At 48.6% G+C, this 17,820-nt stretch overlaps 1 protein-coding gene across 1 annotated transcript in view; it reads left to right on the plus strand.

Moving 5' to 3' along the window:
• Positions 1-12,233: 12,233 nt before the first annotated feature.
• The window catches only part of CPEB2 (cytoplasmic polyadenylation element binding protein 2), a 60,434-nt gene continuing 54,847 nt past the window's right edge, over positions 12,234-17,820 (plus strand). The window contains 2 exon segments of the mRNA XM_036018841.1: positions 12,234-14,076; positions 16,784-17,065. Of these exon segments, the coding sequence (XP_035874734.1) occupies positions 12,439-14,076; positions 16,784-17,065 (1,920 nt within the window). The 5' untranslated portion in view covers positions 12,234-12,438.

The following is a 17,820-nucleotide window of genomic DNA, read 5'->3' on the forward strand; positions in this document are numbered from 1 at the left end:
CGCCTGTATCCTTTCCTGCAAACTAATCATTCACTCATGCATGCAATTAACATTTACTGAGCACTTACTGTCTACCACAAACCAGGTTGCAAAGATTCATAAGGCTCTCTCTCTGCCTCTAAAGGATTTATATGCTACAAAGAAAAGCCAGCGCATAAAACAATTATAATTAATGGAGGTGTTATGATAGAAGTACGAAAAAGTGCTATAGTAATAAGAGTGATTCATTCTGCCCGGGGAGTTTGCTTATGGGAGCTTACACGTGGGAAAGTGATTTTTCTCTTTGCAAACTAAATTGACTTACTGGTAATAAAAATAGTTTCCATTTGTGTAGTATGTTGCAAAATGCTTTCACATCCATTTATTATTTTAATCCTTACAATGAAGGCTCTATAGTTTAGTGGTTTTTAAAAATATATATATAATCATCCAAAAAGGTAGCTATAGGTCAACAGATAATAATATGAAATTCATTCTAAAGCCCACGGCTAGATGATACAAGCCAAAACTAGAAATGGGAACAGCTAATGGCAAGACCTGCTCCTTTTCCACCATCCTCAATGTCATCACCTTGCTTCAAGCCTCAGCCAACATCTTGCTCATAAGTTATTATAACAACCTTCTGACTGGACTCCCTGATTTGTGTCTTATTTGCCTCCAAGCCATTTGCTGTGTTGGCCACAAAATGATCATTTTCAAATGCAAATTGAACCACGTTCATTTTCCTATAGAGTGGTTCATTCCCTCCCTGTAGGATGAAGTCCGAATGCTCCTGTGTAGTACTGAAACTTTCAACCACCATCTGAACCTATCACTTTTTTTCAATTCTTTATGGGTCCCTCTCTTCCAACAATCTTACTGGTTTTACTCAAAGCCACCATACTGCTTCCATTTCTATGCCTTTGCAGTGTCTTTGCCCTCCAGTGCCTTTAGCCCTCCACTGTGCTGTTTGGTAGGATGACAGTGGGACACAGACAGCGTGGTCTTTTGTTGTTGTTTGTATTAGACTTAACTCAACAATAATGGTAAAATCCTGGCAACACAATGTGCGCTTCTCGCTTTTTCTTCTGAATTTATCGCTGCATGAAATGCAGGTGGAGAACCACTAGTTTTAGCATTTTCTCCTAAAATCTCAAGAAGAGAGCATATGTTTTTATTACATATCAAAGGTTCTGATATTTATATGCATTTAACAGAACAGAGATGTATTCTTCTGTGAGCCCAGGATGTGCTAAGTGCTAAGGAATCAGCTATGAATAAGTCGAAACAAGGCAGATGTAAGTCTATGGTGGATCTTACATTCAATGAAATAAACAGTAAATGAATAAATTAAATGTTATAAATTTGTGACAGTGCTATTAAGGAAATAAAGGCTGGCCTGAGAAAGCAGGTACTTTGGAGTGAACAGACAGTCCATGAAGATCTCTATGAGGAAAAAACATTTGAATTGGGACTTGAAAGATGTGAAGCCAGTCATGCAGCCAGTAAGAGGGTGTGCTGGGGTAAGGGAGAGCCTTGGAGGCAGTGAAGAATCGACAGACCAGGGTCATCGTGCATGGTGAGTGACAGGGAGAGTGGGCTGGGTCAATAATAGATCGTGCAGGACCCTGTAGGCGAGGCAAGGAAGCCGCTGAAAGATTTTAAGCAAGTGAATGATGAAGCTGAATGCAACACTCGCTGTCGGGTGCAGGACAGAAAACGGGCTATAGGAGAGCAGAAGGAGCAAGAAGAGCAGTTAGGAGGCTATGCTAACGGTCCTGTCGAGGTGCTTTGATAAACGGGACTATCCTGGTGGCAACGGCAGTGCCGAGTGGTGGATGGGTTTGAGATACGCTTTGTAGATGAATCCGACAAGACCATCTCAGAGGGGAGCGAAAAGGACAGAGGATGAGGCCTAGACTTCTGGCCTGAAGCAGCAGGATAGATGGGAGCCATTAACTGAAATGGGGAAGACTGGGGGAGTTTTAAAAAATGGAAAACACATTGAAGTTTCCTTCTGGACGTGTTATGTTCCAGGTAGCTATAAAACATTTGAGGGGGGCCACCAGGTTGGTAGTTGGACATATTCATATGTCAGAAGGGAGTCCGAGCCAGATATGTAAGTGTGGGAGTTTTTAACATAGAGATGGGTGAGATGAATTAATGCATTAAATGTATTATTTGAAATAACGCATGGGAAGTCGTAGATACTTCACTTGGAATGTAGCAAACATGTGCTTAAAAATATTAGCTATAGGATGCTGTTATGGTCAGGACATTCTTTGCACAATGTAGCCCAAATCTTTTCTGCTAAAGACAAATTGCCCTTTTGTCATTTGTTTCTCAATAGAAATACATCTAGCAGTCTTAATAAGCTAGTCATGATTTGGAGACTGATTTAGAGCATTTATGTATTCAAAGGTGGAAATACAGAAGAATAAAGATAAAAGTCTGCTAACATAAATACATGGCATATAATATAAAAATGTGTGTATATAACAGGAAAAGTATATACCTGTGCATAATTCAGTTTAAAAAGTATTTTTTAAAAAGCCAGATGTCAAGGGAGTTAAATTATTCAGATTTACAGAGTTTTAGCACCTATATGTAAAATAAATACATTTTAGAATGCTGATCCACTTATGACACAGTAGACTAATTAATTTTTATGCTGTGGGAGGCACAGTGGTTATGGTTAAGAAAATGTGGTTTCGCCTCACACATCCTGTTTCTGTTATTTACTAGCTCTGCAGTTTTGGGCAAATCATGTAGCCTCTCAGTTCCTCAATCTCCTCGTCTGCAGAACACGGATAATTATAACACCGATCTAATCAGTCCGTCATAAGAAATGACAATAATGTGTGTGAAATATGTAGCACAGTGCCTTAGGTAATCAATGAATGATCTATTGATATCAGAGGTTCTCAATCGTGGATGAATATTATAGTCACCTGGGGAGTTTTAAAATACTGATGTCCAGGCTTCATCTAAACCAATTAAATCAGAATATCTGTAGGGGGACTCAGGATAGCAACATTTTTTTAAAAGCTCCCTAGGTGATTCTAATGCGTAGCAAGGGTGCAGAACTATCAAGCTACAATAAATTATTGTCCATGAAATATAGGAATGAAATATCTGTATTGAGTTATATCTGTATAACATAGTTCAATACCGATTAAACAAGTAGTCAAAAGATTTTCAAAATCTGTCTAGCAATTTAGTTTCAGGGGGAAAAAAGTAAATTGGAAGAGTGGGTAAATGACAATAGAAACAAAAGAAATGGTCTAGTGTCTCACATACGAAGCCCGCCCTGGATTCCCAGCTCCACCACTTAGACCTTCGTGATTTCAGTCAAGTCACTCAACCGCTGTTCTCTCGCTGGTGCAACGGGGGTCGTGGTGGCGCCTGCCTCTCACTGTGTTGTCCTAGTGCTGCATGACTTCATATTTGTAACATGCTTACAACAACTCTGGTACACAGTAAGCACTACGTTTGTTTAAAAATATTAATGTGGAAATATTTGGAATGAAATAATGCTAACTGTTAATATTAAATTCCAGTAACACACTTTTGCATTAAATTAGCACTGAAAAATAGGCACAGGACAAAAGTTCTGAGGTCATTGTTAAAAAAAAAAAAAAAACATTCTTTAGACCTTCCATCAAAGATCACACCAGGCCACAGTTCAAACTGGCTCTCTCTCGTTGAGGAAGATGGCATGTTCATCTTGCCAGGATCTGTGTAAGATGCACAAAATATGTTAGTTCCAGTGTCCAGTATCCCTGAAGCCCTGAAGATCAACTATTATACAAGAATTTTAAAATATGGTCACCATCTATAGGTGCGATATGGGGTTTGGTCCTGGGGGTAGAGTTTCAGGGATGGGTCCTCTCTGTTCAACGGGTCTGGCCCTGGCCAGCGTCTCAGCTTCGTTCTCAGGGCCTCACCTCACACCCTCCCCCCCCCCCGGTCTGGACAACCTGCTCTCCACTCCCTCCCACCTGTCCTACTGTTCTCTCCCCGAAAAGCCTTGGCTGCTCCTGCCGATGCCTCTCCTGGAACACTCTTCTCACTTTGCTCTGACTGTCCCATCCCCAGCCGACACATCCTTTAGACAGGTCCAGTGCTAACCTCTCCTCTGAAGCTTTTCCCAATGCCCCAGGTTTAAGTAACGATTCCCTCTTTTATACTTGTTTATCCTGTGAACCAGATGGCCTTTTTTTAAAACTATGTTTGATTCTTCTTAAAGGCCAGAACCCTTGTCTTATTTATTTACAATATGTACTTATGTAAGGATTAGCACCTGGTACAGAGCCTGGGTAGTTTAATGTCACTGACTCAGAACATGGAAAGAAGGAGGGAGGGGAGAAAGAAATGGCATCCATCTGTATGGTGCCTGACCGGGAGGAGAGGCGCCATCAGTGGGCACGAACATGTCCACGGGCATCCACGGCCCCTGGTTTTAGTGAGATCAGCAGGAAAACCATGCTCGCGCAAAGCCGTCAGCTTCTCTAGCCCTAAGACACCGTCCTGCCTCCGCTGCACGGAGAGACACTGCCCAGTTTCAGTGAGACTCAGTGGTCCGAGACCGCAACAGCAGGATCCCTCCAACCTACAACGCAGAGTTCATGGACAAACACTACAGTTTCTCTAGCTTCCCATTTGTCTCCATGTATTCTCATCTTTGAAAGATTCTCTGAAGTTCTACCACCTCTTGGAGGTCTTTGCAGGTGAGCAGAGACAGAGCCCTAAGACTCACAATAACTGGAACACCGTAGACTAGGCATGGGAGCTCCGGGATTCTGAGTCTGCTACTGGCTCTGAGGTGTTAGCAAGCTGCCGAATTCGGTCCTCGGTTCGCTCGCCTGTGGTATGCGGACAGTGACAGTACTTCCCAAGGAGGTGTCGGGTAGAGTAAATGTTTGGAATAGCGCCTTGCATGAAAGGAGTACTAAATCCATGCTAATATTTGATATTATAAATTATTAATGTTATCTGTTAGTTAATATTATAGACAACAACTACTGGATTCCCTTCCTTCCTTCCATCTTTCCTTAAACAGGAAGAATGTAGGGGCCTCTGTTTTAATTGGCATAACATTGCTTATTTTAGAAGTTAAGGGATTATTATGGACTGGCCATATTGAGGATATACATTCACCTTCCGTATAAACAAACAGGTCTACACTTAGATGAAATACAAAATGAGATTTTTCCATATACGAATCCTGTGGTATGTGCTGCTTCTGAGTCTGTTTAGCAATGGTGACCCTCGGCAAAATGACCAAACTTGTATAATGGCCGAGAAATGGCAGGACGGCCTGGCCTATGATTCATTAAAATCAAAACAAGGCGGTATCTATCAGATGCACCAGGACCCTTTAATTTTCTAACCTGGAATAAGCTGAATGCAAGTATAAAGCTTATCACCCACCTCACTTTAAGTTCCTTTGAAGTCTTTCCTGAGTCTCTCCCAACTAAGGAGACTAGCCCTCAAAGAAGAATCGACCTGTGACAGGAGGTTGGGTTAAACAAGTGCCAGTAGAAACCTGGTCTCCGTCCTTCTCTTTCCCAGTTTCCTGCGGAGAGGGCCTGTCTTACCCTCCTCAGTGAATGAACTACAGGGAGCTCTGAAGAGGAATCCCTAACATGAAGTCCAAAGACAGGTCCCAGGTTATGCCCCCAGCAATGACAGATAAATAACAAGTCATTAGGTTATATTTCATTAATAACCAATTGTTTTTACACGGGTTGTGCTTACATTTTGAGCATTAATGATTATTAATAGAAGAGCCTGTGTTAGCGTGCACAAGCAAATTCAACCCCAGACAACTTTCAGAACGGAGTTCCTAAGGCCTTCAAGGAATATGTCCTGCTAGTCAAAAAGTTGTCTTGCTTCTCCCACGGCCTCCTTCTCCGGATTCTTCCTTCCCCAGCCACCTACCGCGGCAGTCTGTCTTCTCGAGAAACAGAGCAGACAGCTGGACTTGCAGGAAGCAGGACCGAAACAGAAACCAGAGTTGTAACTCGGAAGGTGGTCATTTTACTTGGTTGTGCCATGTACTGGCTGTGTGTTTCCTCATGAATTCACTTAACTTTGGCTTTCATTTATTCAGTAATAATATCGCCCTCTCCGTCCCTCTTGCAGAATCACTTTGAGGACATTAGAATTGTCTGCGGAGGTCATTCTCAACTGTCCGTTGCCAAACAGATGTCACTCTGACTCTGCCCGTCCCGTAGCATGGCAGTTAGGTGCCAGCAGTCTGTGGTGCACACTGAGTTTAAATCCAGGCTCCTGTTCACCAGTCTGTGACCTTGAACAAGTTCGTGCTTCCATGTCCTCATTCGCAGAATATAAAATGGAAGGGCAGCTGTATGGCACTTAGGAAAATGACCAGAACCTGGAAAACCTTCCGTAAAAGTTAGGATGTGATCCAGTGAGGCTTTTCCTTTTAAATGGCTACCTCTTGCTTGGCTGTGAGCTGTGAGGATGCAGAAGGGTAAGATCCAGCACCCACCTTTGGGGGTCTCACAGACCCGTGAAGGGTGCATACTCAGGTAAACATGTGTTACTATAGAGATAAAATGTGGGAACGCATGGCTCCATGCCTGATCCCCTGCTCCGTCCTCCTGCCCCCACTGTCTCCCCGCTCTCCCTAGATGAATTTCCCTGTAATCGCATTTACTTCCGTGGATGGCTTCAGCTATCAACTGCGCACCAACAGAGCTAAAATGCATAACCCAGAACTCCGCCCTCCCTGCAGGGTATCCCCATGTAGCTTCCTCCCTCCCCCAACTCCTGAACCCTTGCATCCTTCAACTAATCCCTCCAGCTAATCACTGACCAACCGGGACGGTTCTGTCTGAGAAGCACTGTGTTCCACTCCTCAGCGCCCATGCACGTTACTGCATTCATCTGCAGGAGCTCCCTAGGCATGTCAGTGTCTCACCTTCCCTACCCAACACTCCTTCCCCATTCGGCCATAATAAAACATCTCATTGTGGATTATGTTCATTCCCCATTCGGGTCTGCAAACTTAATGCAATGACTTGCACTGATACATGAATTTGGGATGTCAAGAGGACACACATTCCCTTAGACCTGTTTAAAGCATCATGCCCAAAGTAGAGACTTAGTAAGAGTGAACTGATGAAGCAGAGAGGATGATGGACTAACCTGGACCAAAACCAATACCCTCCTTTCTCAGAATGCTTTTAACAAGTGTGAAATATGATGATATTTTACACTTGTTAAAAGTATGATGAAAAACTGCCTGATTTTTTGCTGAACATTCATACATTGGAACATATAGTCTCCAAAATGAATATTTATTCATCTAATCTTGCTATGATTCTGAAAATATTAAGACAAACTTGAGAGATGCAATACTCTTTACCTACATAACACCTAAATATTTAGTATGTAGTCAAAATGCATCTTTACTTTTGTCTGCATAGACCAACTTATCAATGGAAGGAGTTGGCATCCTAGAATATAAGATAAAAGAACTAAATGCAGTATATACAATCTATACCACCAGGCCTCATTCTTCAATAGGAGAAAAGTGAGTAAGTACACTTGAGTTTTTCTGAATATTTATGGGATATGTATTTTGAAAATAAGATGGAATCACTCTGAGACCATTACTGCCAATTGTTATTCATTTCGTCAGGTGTAACCGAGAAGGCTTCAAGGATTATCCTTTCTGTCCCTTATCCTTTGATAGAAGTAGCAACCATGGTATTCAGGGCCTGTCCCTGCAGCTTTGTTTTGCTCAGGTGTGTGGCACGTCTCTGGTGATGGCCTGAGGGACAGCTCACGGAACAGGAGAGTGGGCAATGGGGAGACAAGGATATTAAGCCCAGTGTACACACTGTGTAGGTAAATTACTTTGTTTCTAGGCCTTGGTTTACTAACTATAAATAGGAATATTGTTTTCTTTCTCTAATCACAAAGCATATTATAACAAGTAAAGGGAGATAATAAATGGAAATCTCATTTCAAGCTAGAATTACAATGATTCGGTGTGTAATTTCTCTCTGCCTTCTGCTGCTGAATTTGCCTTACCTCGTATTCCCTAGTCATCTGGGAGCTCCACCCATGACCAGTCCGGCGATGCTTTGTTGGAGCATGCAGGACTCCAACTCAGTAGGTCAGTCTCAGCCAGGAGTCTCACTATTTATGACTCTGTCTAGACAACTGGGGCTGGGATTTATCATAACTAGAATCGACAGCAAATACCTATTTCCAGTCTCTCTGGTTATGCACAGAATACCTAGCTCTTCACACAGTGTCTGGTACATAGTAGGCACTCGACACATAGTTTCTAGATACAAAAACGAACTAAGAAGAACTAGGAAAACAAAGGAATATATCAGACATAGCCACTGCCTTCAGAGACTTATAATCTAATCAGCCTAGCACTAAAGAAAAAAAGGCAAGCAGTGCCCAATGAGCATCATGGAGGGAGTTACTGGAGTTACCTTCTGTCTTAGGTGGGCACACTGAAGCCTACTGACCAACTTCCCACACACTACAAAGACTGACACTACCTGAAAGACATTTATCATGTTTGAGGGTTATCGTTTATCATCAGGGGAAGACTCTGGATGAGAGGTTGCTTGTGGGGAGAAGGGCTTGGGACACTGGATATAATCTAAAGGTAGGCCAAGCAGCACATAAAGATGGCTCGGATATACTATAAGAAAAAGAGAAGTCAAGGATGACCCCGAGGTCTTTGACCCGGGCAACTACCACAATGAGGTACCATTTATTGAAATGGGCAGGTGTGGCAGGGGTGTTCAATTTTGGACGTGTGAACTTGGGGTGTCATAAGATATGTGGATGTCTGTGAAGACATGTCCTAAGCAGGTGGGGGAGGATTTGGAGCACCAGTGGAAGGGCAGGCCTTAGACCCTTAGACAGGAGTGTGGGGGCACGGAGCAGGAGGGAAGGTGAGGAATACAGGGACAGCGTGCCCAGAAAAGGGGCAGTGAGAAGCTGTGGAAGCCAGCCTATAACTGTGGCTGAGTGGAGGACAGGAGAGAAGGCTTTCAGATGAAGTAAAGGGCATGAACCTCGCCAAGTACAGCCCTCGACCTCATCCAGGTACTCTTCTAGTACACGGTTCTTAAATGTCAGCTTGTGACCTAATCATGGGTCTCAGAATCAACTTAGGGATTTGAGATCGATTCAGTAATTTATAAAAGTACACAGAATTTAAAAATAGACTTTATTGCGTGTGTTAAAAGTAAAAATTGCTTAATAAAAGTTTTATTCCAGTTGCACGTTTGTGTACGTGCATGTGTAGGTTTGTGTCTTTCCCTGGGTTATGGCAAAAGTATTTTTAAAAAACACTAGCCCTTGGCCCTGGCCAGTGTTGACCCAGTTGGCTGGGCACTCTCCCACAGACTACAAGGTCATGGTTTTTGATTCCTGGTCGGTACATACCCAGGTTGTGGTTTATCAGTCCCTGGTCGGTGTATACCAGAAGCAGCCGATTAATGTTTCAGTCTCACATCAATATTTCTCTTCCTCCCTCTCTGTCCCTCCCTCCCCTCCCCCTCTCTCTAAAATCAATCAGCATGTCCCTGAGTAAGGATTAAAAAAACAAACAACAAAACAAACAAAAAAAAAACACTGGCCCAGGACAGTAGGAAGAAATGAACAAGGGACTGTCAAAGTCAGGGACCAAATTAATGGTCATCTAGTTAACATTTTCATATAGGAAAGATAATATAGACTCATAAAACCTTGACATTGGATGGGTGAGAGGACCACAACCCCTCCCTCCCTCCCCCCCCACCCTCCCCCCACTCCCTCTATAGGAAGACTTGTCTGAATATTGTTGGTGATGGGGATGCTCACCAGATCACGAGTTCTAGATTTCAGAATGTAATTTTTCCTTAATACAAAAATAAAGCCTTTGTTAACACCCTCTGCCAAAGTGAAAGCAGTGAGCGGAGGGTCTGGCGTTGGACTTTGGTCTGTAGTGTGCCTGGGGTGAAGTTGACCGTGTTATGTAATAGCAAACCTGATGGCTTCCTTCAGTTTGGAAGAGCTCGAAATCCTCTGAAACAAAACCCAGTATCAGAACCACCAAAAATAAAAGTTTTTTTGGTCAAACTTTAACCCACCAGCGGCACTGGTTAGCTTTTAATATGTACGCTCTCTCAATTTTAATGGGTGATTGAGTGAAGGTTTATGCCTACATTCCTCTTTCAAGATTGATTGTTGGATCTGCAGCTCATTCCAACCAAATATAACCTTACTTAGAAAAAGAATTTGTTCATTGTTTAAGGCTTCACATTGCCTTGGGTTGCTGAAAGTTTTTCCTCTAAAATTCATTATGAATAATAGTTACTAGAATGTGTCAATAAATGTGGCGGTGAAATGGCCATTTATAGTTTTAATTCTAATGAGCTCAGTTTATTTTCTTGGCAATAATATTTCGAATAATAAAAGTATTTCCAGTTCTATATTTTGCCTCATGTTAAAAATGGTTTTGAGTGTATTAACTTGAACTATTTCTATGCACCTGACCAATTCTGAGTCATCTATGAATTGTAAGTACTTTTTTCTTATTGTAAAAAGGCCTATCAGATATACACATTATACATAAAATATATTTCCCCTTGCAATGTTGTTCTCTTCCTACTGGTACTTATTCTGATTTATTTAAATTTGAAGCACTGGAGTAACAAAAGTGGAAATGAAATTGAACTAAGAGAATGAGGACTCATAAAAATGTACACTCTGCCTACATCAGTGAGTGTATGCTAATTTATGACACTATTTTATCTTAGCCCAGTTTTAAGCAAAATCAAGTCGAGTGTGAATCCATTTCTCTCTCTTCGGGAGTTACTCTACATTCTAGGATTCATTCAGTAGTTTCACTTATCTAAGTGCCCAGAAAACATTAACATTGCAAAACAGAAACAAAAAAAAAAAAAAATCCGTATCTTTATGTTGTATGAATCATTTGCTATCAGACCCTCGTAGAATTGTTTTTTCTGTATGTCAAGTTTTTATTTGTGAAAGGAAATAGACAAAATCAGTTCTTCTGCTGCTCCCAGCGAGCTCGCTGCCCCCTTCCATTTTGCAAGCCCCAACAAGCCTGTTGCTGAGTCAGAACCTCCCTTTTCCCCCTGATGTGAGAAATCTTTCTCCCTCGAATTCATAAAGCTTCAGAAACGTTCGTCTCCTTAGGGATGAGGGGTGGGGGTGGCCGCCTGAACGCGGTGGGGAGGAGTCCCCCCACACAGCAGTCCTGATGACAGCACATTAAGCGCTTTTATGAAATAGGAAGACTTGGAGCTGGCCCAGGGTTGCCATGGGAGCTCATGATATGCATATATGCGTGTAAAAACCCACAGGGAACCGCGTTAGGGTCCAGGAGAGAGAATGTTTGCCGTGCAGTGGAGGCTTCACAGTGACTCCCAGAAAACACCTTCATGTGGCTGCAGGAAGGTCGGTGACGGCACGCGCGCGCCCCGCGAGAGGCTAAAAACGGAAACCAGCCTGAGCAGGCGCTTTCTAGGGCAACCAGCGGGGCTCCAACTTGGAGCCCTGATGGGGCCAGGGGTGGAGGCGAACCTGCCGCCCGGGACTCCGCAGGGCAGGCAGGGCCGCCCGAGCGAGATGGCTAGAGGACCCCGGTGCTGAGCCAGCAGAGCCAGAGAACTCCCCCGGGACTGGGGACGGCTACCGGTCACACTCCCCGCCTCAGTTTCCCCCCTAGGCCAGCCCCATCCGGGGAAGATCCTGTCCCCGGGAAGCCCCAGTCCGTGTGGCCAGGCCTCACATGACCAAGGGTGGGGAGTAGGTGACCCGAAGGAGGCGCGGCCACGAGAGCGCAACCCGGCAGGAGCGGCAGGGGGCGCGTTCAACGAGGAGCAGGAGGGGCCGTTGCTCCGGAATCGTGGGCAACGCCGGTGCTTGTTCCCCCTCTTTCACGCGCACGCCCAGCCCTCAGAATTCCCTCGGCCGCCTGCCGCCCTAACCGGCCGTTCCTTGCCCTTGGTTCGGAAGGGTCGTGCAGCTACACGCCGCCGCTTCCGCGCTCCCTGCCCTCCCCGGGACGGGAGCGCGCCCCGGCCGAACCTGCATATTAATGAGGGGCGGGGCGGGGCGGGGCCGCGGGGGCGCGGCGGCCTCGCGCCAGCGCGTGCCAGGACGCACCGCGGGGGGCGGTGCGATTGTGAGGTGGCGCTGACGCACGTTCCGGGATTCTTAAGCCGCGAGGGCGGCCGTAGCGGCGGCGCCCGAGCCGGTCTCGGGAGCGGCGGTGGCCGCCTTGAGGGGTGGTGGGGCCGAAGTTGGTGCCCCAACCTCAGTCACGGTGTCCCTTTCTCACTGACTTCCCCTCCTCCCACCAGGGCTGCGCCGCCCAAGATCCGGCGGCTTTTGAGGGGGGCAGCGGACGGGGCGCGTCTCCTCCCGTTGCCGCCGGCCTGATAAATGAGGGACTTAGGGTTTGGGGTGCTGCACACAGCCCCGATCCGAAACAGCAGTCCCGGGTCCCTGTTCGGCGGCGGGGCGTACCGCCCCTACGCCGCGGCCACCGCCCAGCCACCCTCCGCCACGCCCTTCGGCCCGCTCTCGCCGCCGCCGCCGCCGTTGCCTGTCACCGGGTTCTCGGAGGCCGCCTCCCCCTCCCCTTTCCCCCTCGGCTGCGGCGGCGCGGGCCGCCGGGCCGCCGCCGCTTCCTCTTCCTCCCCGCTCCCGGCGCATCAGCAGACCATGCAGGATGAGCTGCTGCCGGGGCTGACACAGCGGCCGGTGGCCGCGGAGAAACTCCCCAACCACCGCCCCGGCGGCGGCACGAACGCGGGTGTGACCCACCTCCTCCCCTCCCAGGACTTCAAACCGAGTCTGCACCACCCCTCCTCCGCCTCCGCCTCCTCCTGCTGTGGCTGCCGCACCTCCTCCCCGCAGGACTTCAGTAAGCGGCAGCAGCAGCAGCTGAGCAGCCAGAAGAGGAAAGAGTTCAGCCCTCCCCGCCTTCCCCACCCTCCGGACTCGCAGTCGCCGCCGCTCCACTGCCCGGGCCGGTTCAGCACGCCGCCGCCTCCGCCGCCGCCCGGCCCGCCGCTCCAGCCGGCGCCACTCGCCCCGTGCCGTCAGCCGCGGCAGCAGTTCAGCCTCCCGCACCCGAAGCGCCTCCCGCCGCCGCAGGACCTCGCCCCGCGGCAGCGCCCGGCCGACCTGCCCCCGCTCCCGCAGCTCCAGCCTTCGCCGCCCGCAGCCCCGCGGCGCCGCCACGGAGGCGCGAGCAGCCCTCGCCAGACCCCGGCCGCGGGCGAGGGCAGCGCCGCCCAGTCCCCCGATGCGGGCTTGGCCCCCTCGACGCCGCCCGTGAACCCCGCGCCGGGCTCCATGGAGTCGCCCAACCACCCTCTGCTCAACAGCCCCAGCAACCTCCTGCCCGGCGGGGCGCTCGGCGCGGGCGCTTTCAGCAGCCTGCAGAGCCCGGACCTGCCGCACCCGGGCGGCGGCGGCGGGGGCGGGGGACCCCCGGGAGGCGGCGGGGGAGGCGGCTCCGCGTCGCCGCCGCCGCCGCTGCCCGGCTTCGGCACCCCCTGGTCCGTGCAGACCGCGTCGCCGCCGCCCCAGCCCCAGCCCCCGCCGCCGCCGCCGCCCCAACAGCAGCAGCCGCCGCCTCCCCAGCAGCCGCCGCAGCAGCAGCCGCCGCAGCCGGGATCGTCGGCCGCCACCCCCGGCGGCGGCGGCGGGGGCTCGCTCAGCGCCATGCCGCCGCCCAGCCCCGACTCGGAGAACGGCTTCTACCCCGGGCTGCCGTCGTCCATGAACCCGGCCTTCTTCCCGAGCTTCTCGCCCGTGTCCCCGCACGGCTGCGCGGGGCTCAGCGTGCCGGCCGGCGGCGGCGGCGGCGGCGGCGGGTTCGGCGGCCCCTTCTCGGCGCCCGCCGGGCCCCCGCCGCCGCCCGCCATGAGTTTGCCCCAGCAGCAGCCCGCCCCGCCCGCGGCGCCGCCGCAGCCGCCGAGCCGGAGGTCGCCCGTCAGCCCGCAGCTCCAGCAGCAGCACCAGGCGGCCGCCGCCTTCCTGCAGCAGAGGAACTCCTACAACCACCACCAGGTGCGGCGGGCGGCGGGCTGCGCGGGGCCGGGGGCCGGGGGCGCGCGTGCGGGGGTGCGGACGCCGGGCTGGGGCCCGGGGGGGAGCGACGAGAGCTACCCGCCCGGGAGACGGGGGGACCGGGCAGGCGGAAAGGGTGACAGGTCTCGGGACGCCGGGGCCCGGAGGGGCGGGCCGGGCGGCTCCGGAGGCGGGATCGCGCCCCGAGCGGCGGCCCGCGCCCCCTCGAACGGCCCGGAGCGCCGGTGGGGCTGGCGGCGGGCGGGCGGGCGCGTGACCTCTCGCGTCCGTCACAGCGGGCCACACCCGCGATTTCGGCCCCGCCGTCCCCCCGGCCGGCCGGGAGCCGCGGGCCGGGGGACAGTCTCGCGGGGTCGGGCGGGGGCCGCGGGGCCGGCGGGCTCGGGCGGCGGCCTCGGAGGAGCGGCCGTGGGAAGAGAACTTGGGAAGGAGGGAGATGGTGCCCGGGGACGGCGCGAGTCGTCCGGTGTGGGGCCCCGCGGAAAGGCGTTTTCTCCCCAGTGGGTTTTACTCCTACTTGGCCGGCGAGGGGCGTCGCGGGGGAGGCGGTGGCGGGCCGGGAGCGGAGCCCGGCGGGGCCGCTCCCTTCGGGCTGTCGGACGGCGGAGAGAGCCGCGGGCAGCTCGGCCGCCCCGGTCCCCGCGAGGCGCCCGGGCGGTGTCAGCTCCAGGGCTTGCTCCCGGTGGGGTCGCACTTCGTCGGGGTAAGAGCGGACTCAGGCGGAGTCTGGGGCGGGTGGGGGGCGGAGGCTAAGGACGCGTGCCGGGGCCATTGGACCCCCGCGGTCCGGCGACTCGGAGCGAGCGGGCAGCGGGAGCGGGGAGCCCGGCCGGCCCCCGGGGCCGCGTCTGAGCGACCGGCGGGTCGGCGGGTGGGCGCTCCCGGGGCGAGTTAGTTCTGTCCGATCCAGCCGGCGCTTAGGGTAAGGACCGGTCGGTGCGAGGCCGTTTCCGTGGTGAAGGGTGAGAGGCCGGCGCTGGGCCCTACCCGGTGCTCGCCGGCTCCCGGAACTTCTCCCGCACACCAGCTGGCGTTTCCAGCTTTTTAAAGGGTGGATAGCCGAGCTAACCTGAGTGACAGTTAACAGTTTATTTCAGTCAATCGGGGTCACAGGTAACAGTTTTGGTGGAACCACTGGTTTCTCCCTGGGGAAGGAGAACGTGGCCTACAAGGACCGAAAATGGGGAATTTTGAAATGACACTCCACTTGCTCGCGATTTGCATAATCGTGAGCGGGGCAGGGTCTTCGTTTTTCCGCTGGGAACTTGCCACCGAAATGCTAGGTGGTTTTCGGGTCCCGAAGACGTGGTGTAGAGCTTTAGGAGACTGTATGCGGTGATCCCTAGTTGGCAAGGAGCTGCTGTTTGTCAAAAGATGGGTCGAGCAGGGGAGCGAGAGGTCACGCCACCGTCACCCGAGTTTGGGTCTCGGGGAACCGGGCGCACGGTGCCCGGAGCACCCGGGGCCCTCCGGCGGGCGGTTTCTCCTCGGTCTCCGCGGAGCTGTGCTTTTGACTTGCGTGGAGGCTGAACCCGCGATATAGAGTCATGATTATTTTAGTATTTTAAATTTTTAAAGAGGTACTATTTCTCAGGGTGGTGGTGGTGGTGGTGTTTTTTTGTCTTGTAAGAAGCAAGTTTATTTTAAGGGTACTGTATTTATTGACTTACAGGACCTGCAAGGCCCATACTTGTTTGGGGTACATATTAGCACAGAATTGTTCAAGTATAAGTTTATTGATAATAGAATTGCTAGCAATTAAAGCATTTTAAAAACCTACAACTATGGGCGGCTTTTGGTGGGTTTTCCATTCTTCGATGACACAACTTTTTTTTGCCACAGGCTCTGGTTTGGAATATAATTTACTTTTGAAAATGAGTGAAGTTAATGGAGATTTATCAAGATCTTTACTAAAACAATCAAATCATATAGTTATTTATCTTTATATATCTCAGTGGATCCACCTATGGGTAACATTAGATAATTGCTTAACAGTTCATGGATAATTAAGTGAAAGAAACAAAAACTCTATAAGAAACTACACTAAAACTGGGATAAAAGAGTTTAAGACATCAGTAAACAGTGCTGAAAAGGACATAATTTCCTATATTGTCCCTATTCCCAAAAGGACTTTTTAAATTTGTACAGCAGAATACCACCAGATCTTATTATTCACTTTTGCACTGATACAACTTGTTTTGGAAGCCTAAAGTCTATATTTCACCAGTATGGTTGGTATGTTTTGATTTTTAAGAAAGACTATTTTTAGTTGTACACCTACCAGAACATGGTTGCTTTAACATCATAATGTAGGGTATATCTTTAAGGGCCTTCGAAGTTAATTTCAGTTTAAATATATTTTTTTCCTTCATGTTTATCTTGTGTATGGTTCTCTCTGTAGGGAAAAGATGTAACTGCATGCTTATATTTTAATAATTGTCATGAAACACCCTCTTGATTCATAATAATTTATGACAAACAAGAGGATGAAAACTTGTCTCATATTAAATGAATGTTTTAATATAGCAAGACCGGAAGTCTATTAGTTTTTAAACTAGTTAAGGATATATTTTTGTATATTCTGTATTTCAGCATTTAAAGATTATATAAATTCTTAGCTCGTCTAAAATTTGAATTTCCATCATAAACTCTTTAAATGTCTATAATTTAAATATGTCTTTCCCAGCCTCTTCTGAAACAATCTCCTTGGAGCAACCATCAAAGCAGCGGCTGGGGCACTGGAAGTATGTCCTGGGGAGCGATGCATGGCCGAGATCACCGGAGAACTGGAAACATGGGAATTCCAGGAACTATGAATCAGATATCTCCACTGAAAAAACCGTTTTCTGGTAATGTCATAGCACCACCGAAATTTACTCGCTCTACCCCATCACTGACGCCAAAATCTTGGATTGAAGATAATGTGTTCAGAACAGACAACAATAGTAATACACTCTTACCCTTACAGGTAAGAAGGATATGTAAATGGCCTTATTTCTAATGTTAACCTTTCAAAGTTGGAAAATGGGTGGTGGTGGTGATAGTAATAGTGTAATAAAATGAACAGATTGAAAAAGAAAAAGTTTTAGTTTTTGAGCATATATAATTTCATCAAAAGATAAAATACCTATACAAAGAAAATTAACACTAAAAATTCTTTAAGAAAATAAGCTTCATAAAAAGGTAGAAAAACCTGCTATATGTATTAAATACATATGAAGCTTCTAATTGGCAACTCCCTAAGAATGCCTTAATTTATTCATCTTTAATGGGGCACCAAAATGAGTGCCTCTTATAATATGGCTAAACTGTTCATAATCATGCATAGATTTGACTATGACCTGATCAGCTGTATATGTATTAGAATATGCTTAGTACAGCTGTGATTATGGCAAAATAATATTAGGGCTTTTTAAGTCAAATTAAAATTTGTCTTCACTGGTTCAATGACTTTTTCCCAGATGTGGCCTAATAGTTATGATGATTGACATTTTTTTCAGGCCTTTTAGTATTTTGTTGATATGGCAGGGAAATGAAAATCCCTTATGGCTATTTAAAATGAGACTTTCTTTTTCTCTCTAAAACCTTTAGAAGACAATAAAAATAGAAAAGAACTTTGTTCTTTGTTTTCTTTCCTTCCTTGTGTTTTGTTTTGTTTTGTTTGTTTGTGGATGGGTTTGGGGAAGAGAACTGCTTATTTCTGATGAAAACTTCTATGCTATT

Source organism: Phyllostomus discolor, chromosome 1 (assembly GCF_004126475.2).
Source record: "Phyllostomus discolor isolate MPI-MPIP mPhyDis1 chromosome 1, mPhyDis1.pri.v3, whole genome shotgun sequence".
Classification (NCBI taxonomy): domain Eukaryota; kingdom Metazoa; phylum Chordata; class Mammalia; order Chiroptera; family Phyllostomidae; genus Phyllostomus; species Phyllostomus discolor.